Source organism: Phaethon aethereus, assembly GCF_964289735.1.
Source record: "Phaethon aethereus genome assembly, chromosome: 5".
Taxonomy (NCBI): domain Eukaryota; kingdom Metazoa; phylum Chordata; class Aves; order Phaethontiformes; family Phaethontidae; genus Phaethon; species Phaethon aethereus.
Genome location: NC_138579.1, coordinates 14,411,956 through 14,435,685, shown reverse-complemented (window position 1 = coordinate 14,435,685; position 23,730 = coordinate 14,411,956). Strand labels below are relative to the sequence as shown.

At 41.6% G+C, this 23,730-nt stretch overlaps 1 protein-coding gene across 4 annotated transcripts in view; it reads right to left on the bottom strand.

The window, feature by feature from the left end:
• Positions 1 to 1,345: 1,345 nt before the first annotated feature.
• BEGAIN (brain enriched guanylate kinase associated) overlaps positions 1,346 to 23,730 on the bottom strand; it is a gene marked incomplete at both ends in the record, with an annotated part of 158,777 nt that continues 136,392 nt past the window's right edge. For all 4 annotated transcript variants that reach the window (XM_082000528.1, XM_082000529.1, XM_082000526.1 and 1 more), the window contains 3 exons: positions 1,346 to 2,719; positions 5,960 to 6,043; positions 9,558 to 9,665. In XM_082000528.1, coding sequence (XP_081856654.1) covers positions 1,346 to 2,719; positions 5,960 to 6,043; positions 9,558 to 9,665 — 1,566 coding nt within the window. The remainder of the gene's footprint in view (positions 2,720 to 5,959; positions 6,044 to 9,557; positions 9,666 to 23,730) is intronic.

Genomic DNA, 23,730 nt, shown 5'->3' with positions numbered 1-23,730 from the left:
TTTTCTCTTCTTCTCCTCTTGCGCTTTCCCTTCTGCTGCTGTCCAAGTTGTACCACACTCCTTAGCAGTGAAATGGTGAGCAACAGAAAACTCTGTGGAGGAAATGCAAAAACTACAGGTAAAACTACGGCTTCTCAGAGCCAGGGGTGAAATTCCCATAGGCTACAGAAGGCCAGACTTTCCTTAAGCTTTAGAAAACTCGCTGTGTTAGAAATACCAAGCTACCTATGAAAAAAGGGCAACTGTGGAAGGTAACACAGTTATGTGTGTAATGGAGGAGGAGCTTAAGTCACAAGTTTTCAAGTAGTTTTAAATTTTCTTTTCAGCGTGCAGAGCCCTGCCTGGTGAATTCAAGCCTGTTCATAAACAGTTTTCCGTGTTTCATTTTCACAACCTGATGAGAAGCTGTCTTTCCACACCCAGGGGCCGCAGACTGAGCAGCAGTGCTCTGGAACTTACAGAGAAAGAAAGCAATCCAATCCAATCCTTTAGAAAGCAATCCAAACCAGGAGCTTTAGTCATTAAGTTTTGCTAGACTGATGCCACCCACAGCAATCCCATCTTCTGTTGTCCAGGGTATGTTTTAATGAAGGAAAAAAACAACCCCAAATATTTCCACTGGTGTCTTTTATTAATTAATGCAAAATACAGTATTAATTATGACATTGCATGCATTTTAGACAATATAAATGCAAGCCTACAGAAAACGTGACAAAGAAACCCTCAATTACTTTTGAGGTAGTATACAAGGAAAAATAGGAAAGCAGAAACACAGTGGAGTAAAAGAACAAAATATTAGTATCACTTTGTGCATACATTAGTCACTCATAAATACATTTGTATGAAATAACTTAAGACACAATTCCATTCTTGTTAAAAAATATACTTCTTCAAATTCACCATTCTTTTTTGTTTTGTTTTCACATGACATCTTATGGTATTTTATCGGGTGGATTTATTTTTGATCACTGCTGTCATGATTTTACCCTTTTCCTCCAAGAGTTTAGGCACAGATGGCCTCATGCACAAAAAATAAATAAGAAACCTGCTTGAAGGGAAAAGAATTCTGCTCAAATAGTTTAGGATAGTCTAATAAATACAATTTTGTTTATAAAAATATTTCAGGTTTATAAAAGAGGGGAGGGGACAGTCTCCCATGTGGAAAGGATGTTAAGTGAAAAGTGCTGTATAACATTTTTGAAGAGATTTTGTTTTAAACATATAGTACCATTATGAATATATATTTTATAATAATCCTGTTTCTTAGAACCTTATGGTTCACTAGAAGTATCAAATGCTGTTTGCTTCCTTTTGTTCGTTGTCTTATTGCCGTTTTGGAAGATGTCTAGTTCAGAAGGGTTCCGTATAATTGTGCTTTTGTAAGGCTGTCCTTCCGACTCAAACCAGTACTCCCAGTCCGTTGAAACTGCTGCTGTTTGCTGTGAATACCCGAATGGCTTCCTTGCTCCATGGAAGACTGGTGGATTTCTGAAGCTTCCACTGAACTCTGATTGAGGGACTCTGCTGAGCTGTTGGGGCTCACGTCCACGTATTCCCTTTTCAATACCGGGCTATTTTCGATGTTTTTGCTACTGCATAACTGGACGGTGATCCTTTCATTTTTTTGGTCTCTTGATTCTTTTGTTTTGTAAGTGGGCAATTTGTCCTGTTTACAGCTAGTGCTGATGTCGATATTCAGGCCACTGTCTGTTCTCAGGAAGCAAGAATCCACAAGTCTGCTTTGGCAGACATCGTCTCCCTCTGAGCAGCTATCTGCTTTGTAACTAGCATAGATGGGGCTTGTTCGACTGTCTCCCTTCTTAATAGGGCTGCTGTAGTACTGCTCTGAAAAACTGCAGGGCGACAGCCTGCCAGTGTTCCTGTAAGAGTACGCACCAATGTCCTCCACGCTCAATTGCCTCCATCGCCCAGGCAAATCTTCTTCTGAAAGGTGGGTGCTCCTGCACTCGTTCCTCATTTTCTGATTCGCTAAAGCCTGCTGTGGTGTTATGGCTGAGAAATGAAAAGGCTCGTTTGCATAAGGAGGCAGAGTCCTAGTAAAAGTGGGTGAGTTCTCATTGTCTTCGGCAAGCTCCATGTGCTGCCCAGGTTTGGACTTGGCGAACCTAGGACTTCCCTGATGCTCATAACCTGCAGGTGACTTTCTTTCAAACAGTTCGTCTCGGTTGCTCATGTAGATCGCTTGCTGAGAGGCTGTCAGAGTGTTGGCTTGGGCGTTCTCCTTCTCCTCAGATGTGACACTGAAGCTGGAATAGGAGCTGGAGGTCGGCAGAGAGGTAATGTACTCTGGGAAGGCTTCATGAGAGAAGCTGGAATGGAAACCGTCTTCTTCGACGGTGCTGTCCGTGGAGTTCTGGGACCGCAGGAACCCCACGTCTTTCACTTGCGTGTCCACACTCTGCCTCCTCTCCCTCCTCCTTTCCTCGGGGCAGTAAAGGGCGGTGTCGCTGCAGTAGATGTCCGACTTGTACTGGGGTCTTTGTCCGAGTTTTCCAGCAGAGTCCTGAAAGTTGAGATCCCTTGTAGATGGGCTTGACAAGTGTGAAGACAAACTGTTTGGATCTGGTTTTTCCAGTACTTTGGCAATGACGCAAGTGGGTATGGTATCAGCGTAAGATGTGTGGCACAAGGGGACAGAAAGGCTGCACCCGTGTTTTTCCAGATGGATGCTGACTCTTTCCTGAAAGTCAGATGGCAACTGTAACATAAAGAGATGGCAAAGGGGACAGGAGAAAAAGGTGCATGTCAATACTGGTGTCTGCTTGGGTTTATACAGCATTGATAGATGAGTGCTGCTTATGACATTGCACAGATCACTGTGAACGCTTCTTTGACTAATGTGGTGGCCACAATCTGCGCATTTCCGAAAACAAACATAATCCAGTGACTTTCATTTATTAACATTTGGAAATCTTAATTGGGTTGCCCTCATGGAAAACAGTGTGAAACGGAAATGTTTCCTTCCAAGTTAATTGAGGTTGGATAAGAATGATGTAAAAAATAGTAGTAGTAAACAACGATCTTAAAAGGGCAAGTAGGGAATTGCAGCCTACAGCAACGCTTTCCAGGCAGAGGGCATGGGTGTGATTTGCAGTTGGAGTGGGGGGTGCGGAAAGAGGAGGAAGAGATCAGACTTATTCTGTTCTTCTTTTCCCTTTCTTTAAGCTTGTCTTGCCTCCAACTTGGTGCCAAATTGGCCCCTGCCCTTCAGCGTCGCATTTGATAAACAATACTGTTCGAAGAGGCAGGAAAGTTGGTTTCACTGAGACTTAAAGCAATAGCTTTAAGCAAAGGCTGCTATGACAGGAGTGTTCCTGTGCTGGGAAGAAGCAAATCAAACCGACTACCTTGGCCCAGCACTCGGACACCGCTTGTCAGATCAACATAAGCCTCAACATGCTCCCCTCTTCCAGCAGCCACTGACCGCCTTTCTCGTTTCTTACTACACTGGCAGAAATAAGAGCTAAGACCTGAATTTACATTATGATTCCTGTGACAGAGTAGTCAGAATTAATCAATATGTCTGTTATGCATCAGGGATCGTATAGTTTTTGGAGAAGTCAGGATCAGTTCTGTGGGTGATGGTTCCACCTGCCACTCTATCGTAGGGACCAGAAGATACTGAGAGCCCGCATTCCTCGCTGTGGCTCAAAAGCCTGGTAGGTAACGCCCGCGCAGGTATCACCAAGCGTGCTTGCCAGTCAGGTTTTATCTGCATTGCTCATTTCAGATCTCTATCAATGATGGGACAGGGCTGCGAGAGGGTGCTGCTTGATGGTTGTCTCTCAGTATTTCTTACTGGAAATCACAAGAACTCACGTTCGGACTAAGTTTTGAGTTTGTAACTGTGATAGCTCCTTTGATATCCATGCTGATTTAAACCACTTAAGAGTTTAGCCCCTGAATGCTTGGCTGAACTCTGATTTATTCAGTGCTTTTTTTTTATAACTAGAAATCAAGTTTCTCTTTACCACATAATCAGTGGTTACCCTTATAGCCCTACCGATCACACTCCCTCCTTAACTTTGCTTCTCTAGAGGAGAGAACCCTACAAATACTGAAGTGGTGTAGTCCCCCCTGCCCCCTCTATTTTAGGGAAGAGAAATTCAAAATGCCTGCTCCTTGTAATGATCTCACATCGTATAAGAAATGGAGTTCCTCTTTTAGCTTCACTGGGAAGTTTTAGAAGTTGATTTAATCCCCAAAACTCAATGTATTCCAAGTATGGCATGTTGTGAAATGGCATTCTTGTTAATGTGGAGTAGGATGACTGTTTTTTCAACCAACAGACCTTCCAGGATATTTTGGATTAATCATTATGTTGTTAATTAGCTCATATGTCTTCCATTGGAAATAAAGAGTATGATATTGCCAATCTGCTGGCAGACAGCAATATTAGTCATAGTAAGTACAGATGCAACAAAGATTGAATAAACAGGTTGTAAAATACATCTGCTGTAAATTGCCACAGCTATGAGGAAAAGAAATACAGTTCATGAAACTGCTGTATGGGGCAGCTATTATTTTAGGATCCTGTAACACCACTGTTTGATCTATTTTATATACATTATTTAGATTATGAAATGCATTAAGAAAAAGAACATTATTTTCTGGGCATTGCACTGGAAACTGGAATTACTAAAATGATATTGCTGTCACATTACTATATTGTACTATAGTTTAGGCTTCTGGATAATATACAACACTTTGTCAGGCAATTTTGCATTTGTAAGGAATTTATTGGGTGTGACAGCACATTCACACTTGCTAAATTAATAAATACTTGGACTTATGAGTGGAGACTTTGCCTGTTTAATTGAGTGTATGGCAGACTGGGAAACTGTGGGGAGATTCCACATTTGTGATAATTTTCTGCAGGTGAACCACTAAATACTTTTAAGGTCCTAATTCTTGCTAACAGGTAGGATGCTTTCAAGTGTAAGTAATGTCATGATAACTCCTGAATTGTTAAGGGGAGTCAGTTAGTAGGAAAAAATAACAGGACCAGGATAATGGTTAATTTGGAAGTTCTGTCTCAGTTCCAGAAAATCATTGTCCATTTGACAGGAGAGTCTTCCTCTATCCTTATTTACCAGGGTTGTTCAATGCTCTGAAGCAGTCTTACTGGCTTAGAAATGGTTTACACATTCCACATTCAATTTTACGTTATTCTGTCGGAGAATTGCACAGGAGAGACCATTTGGGGGGACATTCACCTGATGGGACTGATGAAGGGAAGTCTTTTCTCCATAACCTTCCCCAAAGCAATACACATGAGGAAGGTGCTATTGCTTCGTGTAGGGCCTGAATCCCTAAAGACAGTCTTGTTCACTGAGATAATATTTGCCTCCCCTTTGAAGAGTCTGTTTCTCAAGCCTAGTTTACTTGGAAGTGAGGATTATTAATTAAAGTTTACACCTTGGAAATCAACCATTCAGTGCTCTGGTTGCTTTAGAAAAGAGTCATTTGTTCCGTCAGTCCTTTTTAAAATTCAGGTTTAGAAATTAGCTGGACTGGAAAATAGCTTCAGGAGGAAAATTGATTATATCAGAATCCCCGATGCCTGCAGCTTGTCCCTTCCCTGCTCTAACCCCCCCGCTGCCTCCTCCCAGCATTTTGCAGTCTAGAGCTCTCAGCATGTCGGTTTTACTAAAACCATTATTTTTCATGTGATCAGCACAGGCCCATTCTACCGGATAGCAGAGGTTTTGGGGAAGGGAGTACCTCCAAGTTCCAGCACTAGCTGTGATTTTGTCAGCACTTCCCTCAGCTGCACAGAATACCAGCAGGCGCACAAGCCCTCCTCTTGCTTAAAGGAGGAGGGGGTGGAAAACAAAGCCTTAAGGGCAAACGAGTTCTGGAATTGATACATGTAAAATAACCTCTTTTCCATAAAATATTTATTTCTTTGAATATTCACCAAGTTCGGTCACATTACCTCCGAAAGTTTATGTGCCCTGTCGTAATTCTTGCTGCACTGGAGCAACTGAGCAGCTAAATTGCAGTCCTTCCTATAGAGCTCCTAGAAAAACAAAAAATAGCCTGTTTTTTAAAGTTTGCAAATAGCTTGTGGCTTTCAGCCTTTCTCCGATGCCTGAGCAATCTTTTAAAAATTGACTTTGGGGAAATTTGGAGCATACTTTAACTTTTAAATACATTAAGATTCCATGTTTCTTGCACGGTCCTGAGATGTTTGCCCCTTTGCTCCATGAAGGCTGATAAAATCACTAAAAAGAAAATTTCGAGAGCTGTTACTAGAGAACAGTAGTCTGCATTGCAAAAGATGTATACTTACCGTTAGGAACTGGACTTTATACTGTGAACATGCATGGTGACATGAAGGCTACAATAAACATGATCTTTTAAGCAAATAGAAAACTTAAGAACAGACAATTTTTACTGAGTATTTTCCAGATCAGCACTAAGATGCTATTTTAGAAAGTGTTTAAATAATCTTATAAGACTGTGGGAGAAATTCATTGCAGAAATATACATTGTATTGTTTTTTAAAAAGAAGGCCTTTGTCTGCTTATGTGGGTTCCTGGCTCCTTTCATATCTTGCAGAATGCAGCTATACAAATATATTAAATCTCACTGCAAATATTTGATGCTGTAGAACAGGATATTTTTACTGGGTAAGAAATGACTATAGGAATTCCACACAGGGAAAAAGAGAATTTAAACAAGCCTCTTTCTTACACTATTTTTGTCTTGAATGGCTCCCACAGCCTATATAATGAGAAAATTCAGTACATAGATTTGCCCTTCATCTAAATTTAATTTAGCACACATGACTGTGTAATTGTACCCTTCAACCAATATCTTTGTGTCACTGGAGGTAAGAGTTGTATATTGCTTTTCCTGATCTAGGTGCCACTAAAAACAGAAGTCGACATTGTAGGTGGGCATAGATGAGATAGACAAAGCGTAAAGGTACTGTGGACACTAGGCTGTGTTAATCTGTAAAAATTAGAAAATTTTTATAGAGAAAAAGTGTTGAATACTGAAATGATTTGGATTTTCTCTGGCGTTAACGTTTTAGTTTTATTGCATGCAGATTTTTACTGTTCCACTTGTTCTTTAAAAACTGATAAAGAATTTTTCTATGAAAAGGAAAGTTGGAAATTCCCTCTGTTTTGAAATTCCATTTTAAAGGTGTTCTGTAATAACAGGTGCAACAAGATGTTCCCGGGGAGTCTGTGAGGCGTGGGGTTGCAAATGTAGTTTTCCTATGACCATTAGTTCATTATCTCTTCATATTCAAGGGCTTTTAGATACTCTTGGTTTGTAGGGATTTTTGTGTCTGTGTGAGCTTTTATACATGCTACTTCTGCCTTAAATGTACTGGGGAGATACATTCATTTATGTAGATCTTAAATTTTATATTAGTACACACTATTTTTATTCTTGAAAACAGATGCAAACAGTAGGAATCCAAGAATGCAATTTAGAAGCAAAATCTGTTGCACGTTTACGTGATTCTGACATGTTACATGCACATTAATCACATAATATATTGCTGCACAATCTATAGCACAGACAAGTACTCCCAGTCCCATATGGCATTACTAGGCACACAAAAATGAAATCACTCCAGAACCTAATCCTTTCTTCAAAAGCTGTGTGCCTCTGTCTCTGTGAAGTGGTTGTCATGGAGAGCACAAAAAGCTTTTCTGACACTTATTTTTAGCAGCTTTAAAAATTACTACAGAAAAAGTACATGTAAGTGAAATGTGCAACGTGTACTTCGTTCTCAACATGCTGGGACATGCCATGGGACTGGAGTGACTTTCTGTCCTTTAATGTTTATCTGAATGGAAACTAGCCACATCTGCGGCAACTAGAACAATAGAGCTTTTTGGCAGTTAATGCTAAAAGTGTTTCCCATAGTCTAAAACATGTTTTTGCATCAAAAACATCATTTTACATATCTGTCAGAAGAATAAGGGGAAATACGATTCAAGGAAGTAACATTGGCAAGACAAAAATGTGCTCTCCCCTTGTAGGATTCTTCAGTTTAACACTGTCTCTACTTATTAGGTATAATATGAACGGTTTGTTTCAGAGTTCTTTGTTTTAAAATTTGGAATTTAACCTTTCATTAATGAATTTAACCATTCATTAGTGATGCTACATAAATAAGGGCACAATTTTGTCTATGAGTAGACCTCAAGTATGAAGAAGGGGTACTGTTATTTGAGGCTTCTGGACTATACTCTAATGTTCAAAGTAGTTCAGAATAGTTCTTGGAAGAAGAGTACTCTGAACTCCAGTCCAGTCTAAGCTGCCTTTTAAAACTATGAATATTGAAAACACTTCTTCAAATGTGGGCTCAAACCTGACTCCATGAAGTAGTGTCAATGCCTGTATACTTATTGGGAGAGTTTTACAATTTTTTTCCTCTCTATTTTAAATCTGATATAACTCCACTGATTTCAGCTGAACTATTCTGGATGTATACCCATGCTTCTAAAACCTAAATGTAGCCCATTGCATTTACCATGTTCCATCAGTTGCAGCTGTCAAAGTTATGAAGTAACTGTTGTTTGAACACTTTCTATAAAAGCAAAGGGTCAGACTGCGAACTCTTTGTTTCCGTTGGAAAGCTATTCATCGCACAGGCACAATTCACACCAACAGGCACATTAATGGGATCAAATGCTCCCTGCTATGATTAAGAATTCATATGAAATATGGGAAGATTGAATGTAAGATGCTGAAAAACAAGTGCTAACAGAAACATGTTTTCTGTAGATGAATTTTTTATTAAGTGTCTAAGGAATGGCACAATAATGAACTAAATGCCTGCCGCCTTCCTTTCTTTGCTGTCTTTTTAGATTTGTCCCTGGAAGGGTTTAATGAGCTTGGTTGCCAGCTGCAGTACGCATGCCAGTTTTCAGCAGTGTTTAATGAGACGCAGGGTGACAATCGCCAGAGGTGTTCCCTGTTTCGTTCCACGCAGAGATAGGTAAATGGTTACACATGAACCACAGCAGGGGAAAACCTGGCTCCCGCTCCCTGCAATTATCTGAGCGACCAGGTTGGGTCAATCCTACCTCCCGCCGGTAGAGCTCACTTGTGCTGGGCACCCCATTTCAGTGAGCAAAGACTGAAAGATCAGAGGAACTGCAGGAAATGTAGGGCCCTACACTGTGCCTAAAATCTTTGTGATGAATCCTCACTGCATACGTGTGTCCATGCAACAGCTCTGAGCACGTGCTTCCACCAGTTTGCTGTACTAGACTGAAAAAGATGGCAAAATCAATGTGGGAATATTGCCGCTTCCTAGAATTTTTTTTTCATCAGTTTTAGGTTAGACATAAGGAAAAAATATCAATGAAGAGTCTCACCCCAACCCCATAGCTTAAGGAGAACTGAATTTACAAAATGATGGGAACAATCAAACATGATTTTGTCGAGGTGACAGATACATTTTACGTAAACAATAAGAAATTATTTTATAATTTAATGGGAAGTGCATGGCTTAATTTCTTTCTGAATATAATCTCAAGATGTATCCATAATTAAATACTTACATTGTCTTCTGACAACTTATCTATTGTCACCTTGGCCTCTATTAAGTGATTATTGAGTGCAATTATTTCATGGCTCAAAGCCCGTTTTTCCTCTTCGTAATGTTGACCCTGTGTAGAAAATGGAGTAGTCAGTATTTTATCTAATGTCAGAATATTTCAGAAAAAGGCCCAAATGTTGATGTCATTCTCAAATCCAGGGAAGAGCACAACAGACCAATATTTCTTCCCCTTCCCCTCCCCTTTTTTTTGCTATTTTCACTCAGCAGATGAGGCAAAGTACTCTGAAAATATTGAGGTCTAATTGAGCTCACACTAGGAAGCCTTCACAAAAGGCTTTAGCTAGCCTGTGCAAAAGCATTCAATTAAGCATCAGCTATTCCTTCTTCGTCACAAGGAAGGGTTTCTAACCTGGAAGGGACTTGGGCTGCTCTTGGCTTTTGCTACAAGAATGTTTCACTTATGCCATTAACTCCCATTCTCATTGGGGAGGAAGAACAATATTTAAAAAAGAACGTAGCAGTGTTTGAGCCAATTTCTTTTTAGCCGTTGATGGTGCTGGCTGCTTTAAAAGCCCTGAATGAGGTTGTTCATTTCTCAAGACGGATATTTGCCTGATTGCAGGGTTAACACTCATTAGCAGAATGTCACCCACTGTGGGATAACTGGAAAATAGTCTGATTCAAACTTCTTGCTGCCCACTAATTTAATCTTGTTACCAGTAGGCTGAAACTCTTTATTATAAATGCAAAGAAATCAACAGGAAAAGTAAAGTGCCACTGTCCCTTCCCATACTGTGTCCCATTTTCATACTGCAGTGTTTATTGCATCACCTCCTATATCAAAAATTATTCAGTAACAATTATTTATAACCCTGCCTCCAGCCTTACGTTAGCATTAAAGAGTATGGTAGCTTCTAAATGCTCTAGCTGAGATCAAGACATCTTCCTTGTGCTCAGAGCTGTACAGAACCATGGTATCAAGAAGGTTTGCTAATTACCTGGAGGGATCTTTTAGAAAGCAGCATTGCAATAAGAACAGAAAGTAGGATAAATTTTAATGTACATCCGTTCTCTTCTGCAAACTCAATCCAATGACAAATACACAATCTCACTTCCCATTCTAAAAATGTTAATGTGTGAAGGACTTTCTCCAGCGGGTTGATTGTATTAGCTACTGAAATTTCCCAAATGCCATATTGCCAGGGTCACACAGAAATCTTCCATCAACACACACTCAACATTGTCAGCTAATTGACAGCAATGGGAGTTGTGTGTTTTGAAGTCTGAACGAATATCAAGGTTAATTATCCAGCTGCAAAGCACCAGGCTATATTAAAAAAGGGTGATTAAATTGGAAGTGGCAACTCTCATCCTAAGCTGCTATTTAAAGAAAAAGACCTTCTCAAATGGTCTAAACAAACCCACAGCTTGCTATAAACAGCACAGATATAACTGAGGTGTCTTTGTGAAGGTCTGGACTGGCCTATTTTCATGACAGCTTTTCTATGGACCATCTGTCCCCTGCTGCTGCAAGACCTCTGTCCTGACAGCCCAGCTGTGCCTGGAGGCTGGTTCAGGCTTGACACCTCTCCTGTCCTTGTTCCCATCGATCAGATGATCCTGCTAGCTGCCTGGGGACTATATGAAGGAAAGCCAAAGCACAGCTTTGAGAGCTTGCAAGAGCTCCAACCTCACTGATTTTTAACATGAGACATGATCCCTATCTCTGGAAGTTTTCAAGGCCAGGTTGGATGGGGATTTGAGCAACCTGGTCTAGTGGAAGGTGTCCCTGCTTATGGCAGGGGGGTTGGAACTACATGATCTTCAAGGTCCCTTCCAACAGAAACCATTCTATGAGTCTATGATTCTGTGATATTAATGTGGTTTTATATGAGGCCCTTAACTCTTACTGATTTTATTGTGAGCTAAACAACTAGACACTTTCTAAACCCCCTGGACATCTGTGCACTTCTAAAAATCTCTCTCCGTTGAGAGTATGACTGAAGATTACATTTTCAAAGGTATTTAGCTGCATAATGAGGTAGACAAGTGCTATATTGCCATCTCCAACTACCTAAGTACCTGGAAAAAAAAGTGTCCCTTTAATTTTCCAAGTCGTTCCATGTTTTTGAAGGATTCAGGTCTACTCAGTACAGACTTAATCTTCCAAATAATCATTTGTAGTGAAGGTTTTATCAATTCTTATATGACATGTAGTTGTCAATGCCAGGGCAGCTGATTTGTAGGACCCCCTTTTGGTCTAAGTCTCTGGTTTCAGTAACTGTTGCTCTTGCTCAACCAAAGTGAACTTGACTCAATGTATTTTACAGTTCAGGAAAGATAATCTGATCAAGGATTTATAGTCTTCAGCAGACAGAAACCTATAAAAGGGCAGCAAATTCAGGCTTTGGAAGCAGTACTTTCAATTGTATTGAGCAATGCTGAATCTGACAGAATTATGGTTTCATTTTATTTCAGTTATGATAACTTTTGGGCTGATTTTTTCCAGACTGTGTATCTGACCAAGTGTGACTTTAAAAAATATTTTATATTTGTTGAACTGTAAAATTTGCTTCAGTCCAAATTTGTACAGGTTCAGCACATAGACACCAAAGTCATAAACATCTCAGCAGTGCCATGGAGGAGGGGGAATGAGAAAGAAAGGCCAGTCCCAATCTTCTCCACCAGTATATGTTGCCACCTTTTGCTTGGAATCAGTGTTGTTGACATGAGCAAAAAGTCTGTCCCACTGTGACAAAATGAGGTAGCATAAAGGTTGACGGGACTCTGAAAGGCTTTGGCATATTGACTACATACTGTGCTTCCATCTTTGAAAGTTCAGAGCTTCAGCCAGATGTTATTGTAGTCCCATGGTTCTGGCCTTGGGGAAAATGGTGCAGCCAGAAGAGATTGCATCGTAGTGCTGGATGACTGCATTAAAAGGATTGCTGTTTACTGGGGACTGCAACTCTGAGCCCTCCAGCTGCAGTAAGACAATCGTTTTCAGCATCAGGTACAGATGACAGAGAGGGATGAAAGGAGGACAAGAATCATATCAGTGTTATGACTATGAGTTACAAATAGAAATGCTTATTTTACTTGGCAGACCTCTCTATGTCTGGTAGTTTTCAGATGCTTGGTCCTCTTGCTCTTCCATAAGACTGGTGACCTCTCCTCTCTCCTTTTGGTAATGCTTTCTGTTCTGCAGATGTTAACAGCCTCTCTCTCAAAACTCAGTAACAGGTTAAGTTAATGGTGTTATTGATATGCCAATAGATTGCAGCTGGGCTGAGGGCTCCTGAAGTCCGCTCCAAAGTGCCATAGCTACAGGCTTCAACAGACTGATCTTCTGGTGGATCTTTGTTTAAAAATCTTTGTTGAGTCAGCTCAGTGCATCTTGCCCCTGCCTCCTCCCCCGGCACAGAGCCAGCGTAAAAGAATGCATCTCCATAGAGTCTGACTAACTCAACAGAACTGCAATCATGTGCCCACGTCTGAGTCAGATTAAATTTGTACTGCTAGGTGACTCCAGCAGTGCACAGCGCTGATATTAATGGTGGGGGAACCAAGTGCTTAGAGCTGTTGCTCGTAGCCTGGATTTAGCATGAGCCTCAGTGCTTCCTTCTCAGATCTGATGAAGTAATTGCATATCTGCTCTTCACAATGGGATCAAATGGTATAATAGAAGTTATTGTCTCTGTTTAAAACCTTGTTTTTCTTATAATTTGTATGTATCACATAGACAACATCCATCATATCTTCACAGATCCATAAAAATATAAGGTGTGACTTTCAAAAGTGTTTGGTATCATCTAGTCCCTACATCTGTTATCTGTGGTATATCTGGGGTAAAAAGAGTTTTGATAGGTTGATACATGAAATAATTAGTAGATTGTTGTATTTTGGAAAGTAACAAAAGCTGGATGAAAAGATCTGCTTTTCTTGTGCATTAATGGATCCACAAAGGATCTCACTCTAGTCCTTCAGTGGAAATGGAGCAGCCTAAAAGTTGCCTGTCTCTCTGGTAATGCTTTAGTTTCCCTTCAGTGCTTTCTAGCAGCTGGAGAGTGTCCTACCATACAGCAGTGTCAGTCTATTAGTCAAAGCTAGGCTGCTTACTGTCATCTCTGCTGTCCTGCGGGAGCTTTGAGATGTGTACAGACCTTTTGCAATCAGTCTCAATTTTGCAAATGAGCAGTGCTGGTCTGTGGAAATGTCAGCCTTTTCAAACATGGCAAAGTAAATCTGTTCTTGATGTTCCTGTAAGGAGCATTTCAATAGACAGCATTTCAGTGCTACAGTGAAAATAATATAGTGGTAGTAGTGACCATCAAGGTTGTAGTGGCCAGCAGCATTCCTTTGGAAATACCTCTTAATAAGTAAAGCCTGAATGACAGACAGAAAGAGAGAGAGACTTGTCCTGTTACAAATGCCACCAAAGTGGCACTGGTATCCTATCCTGAACGCCTGGACAGAGGTTTATTGCAACTTTTTTGGGTGTGGAATACAGGCAAAACTTTGTTCCCTTTTTTCTTTCCTACTGTGTTTGTCCAAGAAGAAGACAGCACTTCCACAGGAGAAATTCCCCACCTTTTTGGACCAGTGTAACACTCAACTCAGTACTTTTCTCACAGAACACCTGTCATAATCTTTTAATTGCAAATGTTAATAGGTGCTATAAGGTATCTGCTAAGCAACAGCAATGTATTTATGGTCGTTCTGTGGATTGTAGTTGGTGAACAAGTGCGGGGTATACTTTCAAAACAAAGTCTGTATATTTTAAAGTGTTTCTTTATAATCCCACTGAAATTATCCTATAAAAGATAAAACAGTTGTGGATGACACCAAACTGGGAGGAGTGGCTGATACTCCAGAGGGTCATGCTGCCATCCAGAGGGACCTTGGCAGGCTTGGGAAATGGGCTGACAGGAATTTCATAAAGTTCAACAAGGGGAAGTGCAAAGTCCTGCACCTGGGGAGCACCAACCCCATGCACAAATATATGCTGGAGCCCACCAGCTGGAAAGCAGCTTTGCAGAAAAGGACCTGGGGATCCTGGTGGACACCAGGTTGAACGTGAGCCAGCAGTGTGCTCTTGCTACAAAGGCGGTCAAAGGTAATGAAGGTTGCATTAGGAGAAGTGTTGCCAGCAAGTCGAGGGAGGTGATCCTTCCCCTCCACTCAGCACTGGTGAGGCCACACCTGGAGTACTGTGTCCAGTTTGGGCTCCTCTGTACATGATAGAATAGACATACTGAAGAGAGAGCCCAATAAATGGCCAGGAAGATGATTAAGGGATTAGAGCATCTCTGTTACGAGGAAAGGCTGGGAGAGCTGGGACTGTTTAGCCTAGAGAAGAGAAGGCTCAGGGGGGAATCTGATCAATGTGTATAAATATCTGAAGGGATGCTGCAAAGAAGAAAGAGCCAGGCTCTTTTCAGTGGTGCCCAGTGACAGGATGAGTGGCAATGGGCACAAACTGATACACAAGCAGTGCTGTCTGAACATCGGGAAACACTTTTACTGTGACGGTGACTGAACACTGGAAAACGTTGCCCAGCGATATTGTGGAGCTTCCATCCTTGGAGATATTCAAAAGCTGTCTGGACATGGTCCTGGGCAACCTGCTCTAGGTGCTTGAGCAGGGGGCTTGGACCAGATGACCTCCAGAGGTCCCTTCAAACCTCAACCGTTCTGTGAGTTCTGTAACAAATTATGGCTAACGTACCTCACTTGACTGCTGCATTAACTGGTATGCAGCATTTGGGGTTGTTATGACATGTGGTATTTTAAAATCCTAGTATTAGCAAATACTGACATCTGCCATAGAAGCAAATGCTTCTACTGTTATGCAAGGATGACTTTATATATAATTAATACATCTTTATGTCCTAAAAAAATAGGGAACAAGTATGGATTAAATATGGCATAATTTCACTTATATGTTTCTCCCTGGTAATCCATCAAGACTTCAAACAGTCCTCAGGTTAGACTTGGTGCATGTGAATGCATGTCTTTTGGAGTCAGTGAAGCAGCATCTAATTATTAGTGATAATTGCACTAATACTGGGGGATGAGGGTGTGTTATCTATCACAAAGAAAGGGCATCCAGATGCTCCATGCATTCTCAGTGATTGTTCAATGACAATACTTCAACGATGAGTGAGAATGAATTTGTCTTATAGCACTTGTCAGTGCATCTCTCATATCCTGGTGAGCTATAAATAAGAATAGTGATCCCTTGTGGAACTGAAGGTTGGGAGAGTAACACAATAGTCTCTCCCACCAGGTGTGGAAGCTTTTCACTGTCGCACGGGGTAATAGTGTAGCTTAGTTCAAGTTGATGTGCACTCTTCTTGCCATCCAGGTGTGTCATTATCTCTGCTGAGCAAGGCACAGTTTTGAAATACAACGTTTGAACTAAGGGACCTCTTATCTTGCTTGCAGAATCTTAAACAGAAACTGGGGCGGTGGTGGGGATGACTAGGTCAGGGGCATACCCAACAATGTAAAGAAAACAAGAGTGAGAAAACTTGTGGTGGAAATAAAACCTTTTTTCTATTCTAACTTAAAGTTAACAGCTGTCCCATTTACAGTACTTCCCCATAGAACATATGTATAACATATGTTTTATCAATTGGCTCATAAAAAAGCAAAATATGGTTTAGATTCGCAGATATTTTGGGGTATAAGTACTACTGCATGTTAGTTTCTGCTCTGCAGATCTTCATGTTAATATGACAGATGATGTGTTTGTGTGTGAGCATGTTTATGGATGCTTTGGAGCTATGTGAGTTTATCTGCCAGTTAAGAGCCTAGCTATGGGTATCCCTGACTCACACTCCCTTGCACCCATGGGCAGAAACTGTAATAAAACCAGTGAACTGACAAGATGAGAACAAGTAAGAATACTGAAAGACATTTCAATAAATAATGAAACCGTATCAACTGATACCAATGCATGACATGATCCCTGGGGTGCAGGATTTGCTGCTGATCATTGCTTGAGAGCACCATTCAATATGTATTGCATTTTTAGTTTTACCTCTTTGTATAACAATCTTATTTTGGTTTAACAGCAAAATGAGTATCCAAAGGAGCTATTCACTTACAGACTCACTGAACCCACAACTCTGTTTAAGAATGTGCATCTTTACAAGAAACTAGAGAAAAAGAGCCAAACATTCAGCTAATTTATTAGGTAATTCTTTGTCAAGTTACAAACAAAACTGCAGGAACGTGTAGGGCTGTATGCAGAGGCTGTGGCAGCATCCTGATTGCACTTCATGATGTACCACTGTCTCATCTTTGCTTCCCACTGCAGTAATCCCCAGGACAGCCATCCTTGTCTCAACACCTCTTCATAACGCTAATAGAGCCTGGCTTTCAGGAATGCTGTACATTACGCTAAGGAGTAATGACTAATTCATTACATTTATTCTATGGTATATTACATATTTATTTAAAGTGATTTTCTGTTTCCAAGCTGACAAGGGTGCAGGCAAGGCTGCATTCTTCAAAGACAAATGTATGGCATTAAGGATTTTTAAATGCTTGCTTTTCTGGGAGGGTCAGGGAAGATACGTTGTTGATGCGCCTTGTGCCTGAGGCCTTACTTACTGTAAAAATCCATGTCATGTTGGAGTACTTCCACTTAAAGGAGGTGGTGGGAAGAACATTATTCCAACATGACAGGCCTTTCTTATGATGAACACATAGGATAAAAGGAAGTGACAGCTGTATGAGCCTTGGGTTGCTCAGGAAGAGGCTAGGTTGTCTGCTCTTGCCACAGCTTAAGTTTTTTGGATTTTATAATTTTATGTAGGAGCTCATCAAAATAACTAAAAAGAATTATATTGTCACAGTGAAATGAAACGAACAGAGGCTTCAACTGAGCTACTGGTAAGGAGTGAAATATTTTGCAAAGAGAAAATAAGTTATGTGAATGGGTGGCAAAGGAGAAGTACCATTACTCCAGGGCACACAAAGTAGGCTTGTCAGGCTTCCAGCCTGAAGTTGTCACTCTAATGACCAACTGTTTGATCCTCAAACTTTCTCACTACACAGGTTCATTCATAGAAATGGAGATGTTAGTGGAGACAGGATATTGCTTAGACTCTACTTAAATGGACTGGGAAGAGAAAGTTGCATTAATTTCTCTGAGTAAAGCAGTAAAATGGCATAGGTAGGAAAACATGGAATTCTGAACTTTGGAATCTTGTATTAATTCATAATCATTTCAGATCTTTTTAATATGCAAGTGAATTCTAATCAGAATTGACTACTTAAGCAAGGGCAATTTCCCAACCAAACAACAAAACTAAGGCTAGACTGTTTACAATACTTTGCTCTTTGATACTTTGTACTGCTCTAGCAATTTTTAAATTCACATTTCCTGTCACCTTTTGACATTTTTACTTAATAATTAGTTGGGTAGAAGAAAAATTAAACTCCCCTCCCCTTCCCCCTGTAATTGCTGTCTTAAAATAACTGTTTAGCTAAATGGTCTCTCTTGGGAGTTAAGATACTTCTCTCTCAGAAAAATTTGCTCTGATTTATCTCACTCCTGTGGCAAGGCTGACTTTTCCTCTCCAGGTTCATACTTGCACTCGAGTGCACAAGTTCTGTTCTTGCGGTGAAGACTTGTGCTGAGCCAGATTTGTGTCCAAGCCCTGCTCAGTGGTGCCTGGGCAGCTCAGAGCCAGATGCAGCAGGTTTGCTCTTCCTGCAGTGCTCCTCATGGTAGTGATCCTGGCATTAGTCTTATTGCTGTATTATTCTTATCCTATAGGCTTCTGTCTCCTGACTACCCCAGTTCAGATCTATGGGTATTCCTCTTGTTGAAATGGATCCTTATAAACATGTACACATCCAATCTGTGCATGCCTTTATATTCTGCTCTTCTCATCTCTTAAATCTACTTAATATACATTGAAACATCAACTGGGATATTGACTGTAAAAATTTATTAAGCGCGCTGAAAAATTGCAAGTGTAGTACAGGGAATAAGCATAATGCACTTGTGTATTTTCTGTGTGAATTAGTAGCTCCTTTTTTATTAAAAAATAGCTCTGCTATTTACTTTGTAAAATCTCATGTTGGGTAAAGCTATTTAAAGTTTGGTGTTTTTGCCCCACTCCCAATCAACCCAGCTCTTTGAGAACATTGTGAGAAAATCCCTATAAGCTGTTTTCAAGGCAGAGCAGGGGAAGTTCATCAAAGTAAAATGCTGTTCAAATATCCAACCCCTCAGACCCTGCTAAACAGTGTCTTTTTGGCAGCATCCCAATTAAAACTGCCATAACCAAATATAATGACTATATTAAATAACTAGTGTGAAAAAAGTCTAAAAAAGAAGAGAGTCATTATGTAAATTGCATGAACGAAGAGACAATTTTGCTTCCAGTCCTGCTAATAGGTTACTCAGGTCTCCTCTGCCTCCTAATGCAGTTCTCTGCAGAGTTGTTTTGGTGGCTGTTGTAGTTTTTTTATATGGGTTTAATTGTGGCTCTTTGTAATTGCTGAGAAACCCTGGGTGGAGGGACAGGCAGGAGGGACAGCAGAGAGCTGGAGTGATGTTTGCTGCATGGTTGTGGTTGCATGAGGCTTTGCTAGTTATAGTCACATTTGATCCTCGCATCAGGGCCACTCTTCCTGCTGACTACTGTTCGAGGGGTGAACTCTCCCGGTATAAGGAACGGCTGCAGAATGGATCTCTCAGTGTATTCATTAAGCTTTACTGTAAAGGAAGTGCAACGCTTCCTCCCCATCGGACTGCTGGGATCAAATCCAAAGAAAATAAAACACGGATATATTATTTATGAAAGGATTTGTTCCTACAAGTCGACAGGAAACTCACTACTGTGTGTTCCTTACGTTGCTATTCAGGGTGGTCACTTGAGCTGCTGTCTCCAGAGTTTGTGTTGATGAGAAAGACTCTGCCTTTTGGTCAAGAGAAATGTCATAACCTTTCTTCCATGTCGTAAGATGATTGCTATATGGATCAACTCTCTTACCTGATTCAGCTCTACTCCTCTGTGCCATTTCAGAGCTACACTGGAATTTCATTTGCATCTTTAACTATTCTGCATTATACTGTAACTCCACAGTCTTTTTTTCCCGTGGTGAATCTGGTTTAAAAAGCCTTTACTGCCTCATGGTAGTTCATGGCCCGTCAGCAGTGCTGGTACAACTTTGTTGCCATCCTGAAAGCCAGGCTGGTGAAAAAATAACCCTTTAAAATGGAAAAAAAAAATTGTTTGGGAAAGAGGTCTTTTGAGCTGGCTTTTCCATTAAGGAAAGTGTACATGGATTCAATACCCTCAGTATTTCTTGGTGGCATTCAGAGATGTGACTTACAGTCTGAATATTGTCCTGTACTATCTCTAGATTCACTTTTCTTTCACCCTAGAGCCTTGCAAAAATTTTGACACTGTGATTTCTTGATACCATTTATCATAGCTATTCATGTATTTCCTAATAATATTAGGTCTCTAAGGTATTATTTTCACAGCAGCTTATAAATATTAATATTCTCTTCAGCAGAGGCTAAGGCAGACATTCCTTTATTTGTATGTGTAGAGTGTTGTCCAAGTCTATGCCAGTCACCTTCCTGCCTTCCTTCAATCAGCATAGAGGTTTCTTCAAAACATGAAATTCCTCATTGTATGGTGATTTTTTTGAGAATTGTCAGAGGAACGGCTCTCCAACGGTGCCTGCTTTTCTCCACTGGCTGACAGAGACGCTTCAGACATTTACATGATAAATAGACATCTAGCGTTTAGATACCTACAACTAGGTAAAATGAAGCTTACTTTACATAACTAGTTCAATGGCATATAAATCTTGTTTGGCAGAGGCAAGGACTGAATCCATATCTCCCAAGGCATAAATCTTGTAATTCATAGGCAGTTGACTTTTCTGGGTCTGTGACTGTCCCCAGGGAAGAGCAGCATGAAAAAATTTTGCAACTAATGTGAATCTAGCTGAGAGAGGCTTTCAGTAAGTTGATTGGAAATGACTTGTTGCCAGTTTTTGTGGGAAAACCTCAAGAAATGGAGAATATGCTACTTCCCTGTGTTACAGGAGCTCTATGCCTCTGCATTTGCAAACATTTTCCCCCATTTGAACAGGTCTGGATCCTGAGTGTAGCCATCGTTCTTGTTTTGTCTGATTAAAAAGCTGTCTGATATTTAGCATTTTCTCCCTGTGAAGACCTTTATACAAGTCAGTCGTCTTTCTTCACTACACTAAACAAGTGAGCTCCTTGAGTCTCTTGCTGAGGCAGCTTCCTTACTTCTCAGTATTATTTTTTAGTTGTCAGGCAGCCTGAGTGATTTTCTACACCCTTTTAAAAAATGTAAATATCAGAACTTCATCCACTGTCTTCAAACTGGATGTTCCCTTGTCTGAAACTGTGGCAAAGTCATCATTCTACTCTATTCACTTTTTCCATGGTTACACAAATACACGCTTTTGGAATCCTTGTGACGGCATGCTGCTGGGATCTCATGCTGAATCGTTCAGCCAGTCTGCTTTCGGAGTCACTGACCTTTCCCGAGTTTCTGCTTTCCAGAGTACGACTCCCTCCCTCCACATCCCCCTTCCCATTTTTTCCATTTGGGCTGCAAAGCACCTGCATAGATTTTTACGCTTCAAGGGGGAAACATGTTTTGACGGAATGGGCACAGTTTATGAAAGGCACTGGTCATTCTGGATGATTTACTTATCACCGTTTAACAATGTTGCTAATCCTTTTTATCTCATTTTATGAGCAATAATTTTGTTTCCTTTTAGGACACTGTTGAAAGAATTGATTAATGCTGAGAACTGTACCAGTCACTGGGCTGTCCTGATCCAGCCCTCTGAAAAGATTCTTTTATCATGGAAATACCCCAGCGAATCCCCTCCTGGCCTCCCTCACCGTCCAGCTGCCCTCACACAACAGGTATGGGGCTCTGGACCTTGAGGGTCAGGAACATGAGGACCTTGATGAAAGTCCATCCAGGGGGTTGCCTAGTATGAGCCAGCCAGCCCCACGCATCAAGACGTCCTCTGTTAGAGGAAAAAGGAGGGTAAGTGTTGAGGGTGACTCCCTTCTGAGGGGTACAGAGGTCTCAATATGCTGAGTGGACCCAGCATACAGGGAAGTCTGCTGCCTCCCTGGGGCCCGGGTGAAAGATGTCACCAGGAAACTCCCTGGTCTGGTTCAGCCCACTGATTACTACCCACTGTTGATCATGCAGGTTGGCAATGATGAGGTTGCACTAAGAAGCCCAAAAGTGATTAAAAGGGACTTCAGAGTGCTGGGGTGACTGATCGATGGAGCAGAAGCACAGGTAGTGTTTTCATCAATCCCTTCAGTGGCAGGGGGAAACACTGAAAGTAACAGGAAACCTGGTTAACACGTGGCTCAGAGGCTGGTGCCATTGGCAGAATTTTGGATTTTTTGACCATGGGGCAGTTTACACAGCACTGAGCCTGCTGGCAGCAGATGGAGTGCAACTGTCTCCAAGGGGGAAAAGGATCTTTGCTTACGGGTTTGCAGGTCTCATCGAGAGGGCTTTAAACTAGAGTCGAAGGGGGAAGGGGATAAAACCAGACTCACTAGAGATGAGCCTAGGGGTGGTGTGCCAATGTTGGGGATGAATTGATAGCCCAGCTCAAGTACATCTACACCAATGCACACAGCATGGGCAGCACGCAGGAGGAGCTGGAAGCCATTGTGCAGCGCGACAGCTATGACTTAGTCGCCATCACAGAAACATGGTGGGATGACTCATGACTGGAGTGCTGCAATAGATGGCTATAAGCTCTTCCGAAGGGATAGGCATGGAAGGAGAGGCAATGGGGTGGCTCTGTATGTTAGGGGGTGTTCTGACTGTATAGAAATCAATGATTGTGATGACCAAGTCGAGTGCTTATGGGTAAGGATGAGGGGGAAGGCCAATGAGGCAGATATCCTGCTGAGAGTCTGTTATAGACCACCCAACCAGGATGAAGAGGCAGATGAAGCACTCTACAAGCAGCTGGCAGAAGTCTTGCATTCGCTGGCCCTTGTTCTTGTAGGGGACTTCAACTTACTGGACATCTGCTGGAAGTATAACACAGCAGAGAGGAAACAGTCCAGGAGGTTCCTGGAGTGTGTGGAAGGTAACATCCTGACACAGCTGGCAAGTGAGCCTACCAGGGGAGGTGCCTTGCTTGACTTGCTGTTTATGAACAGAGAAGGACTGGTGGGAGATGTGGCGGTCAGGGGCCATCTTGGGATTAGCGACCATGACATGGTAGAATTCTTGATTCTGAGTGAAGTAAGGAGGGGGAAAGCAAAACTGCTACCATGGACTTCTGGAGGGCAGACTTTGGCCTGTTCAGGTCACTGTCTGAGAGAGTCCCTTGGGAGGCAGTCCTGAAGGGCGAAAGGGTCCAGGAAGGCTGGACAGTCTTCAAGAAGGAAACCTTAAAGGCGCAGGAGCAGGCGTCGCAAGAGGAGCTGGTGAGGAAGACAACTGGCCTGGCTGAACAGGGAGCTTTTGCTGGGACTCAGGGAGAAGAGAAGAGTTTATCACCTTTGGAAGAAGGGGAAGGCAACTCAAGAAGAGTACAAGGATCTCATTAGGTCAAGCAGAGACAAATTTAGAAAGGCAAAAGCCCAACTAGAACTCAATCTGGCCACGGTCGTAAAAGGCAAGAAAAAATGTTTTTACAAATATATTAACAACAAAAAGAGAGCACAGGAGAATCTCCATCCATTATTGGATGGGGAGGGGGGGAAACATTGTCACCAAGGATGAGGAAAAGGCTGAGGTACTTAATGCCTTCTTTACCCAGGTATCTGCAGGGTATTCAGCCCCCTGAGCTGGAAAGCAGGGTTGGAGAGCAGAATAAACTACCCGTAGTCCAGGAGGAAACAGTTACAGTCCTGCTAAGCCACCTGGGTACGCACAAGTCTATGTGGCCTGATGGGATCCACGCAAGAGTACTGAGGGAGCTAGTGGAAGAGCTTGCCAAGCAACTCTCCATCATTTATCAGCAGTCCTGGTTAACAGGGGAGGTCCCAGAGGACTGGAGGCTTGCCAATGTGACACCCATTTACAAGAAAGGCCGGAAGGAGGATCCCAGGAACTACAGGCCTGTCAGCCTGACCTCGGTACTAGGGAAGATTATGGAGAGGT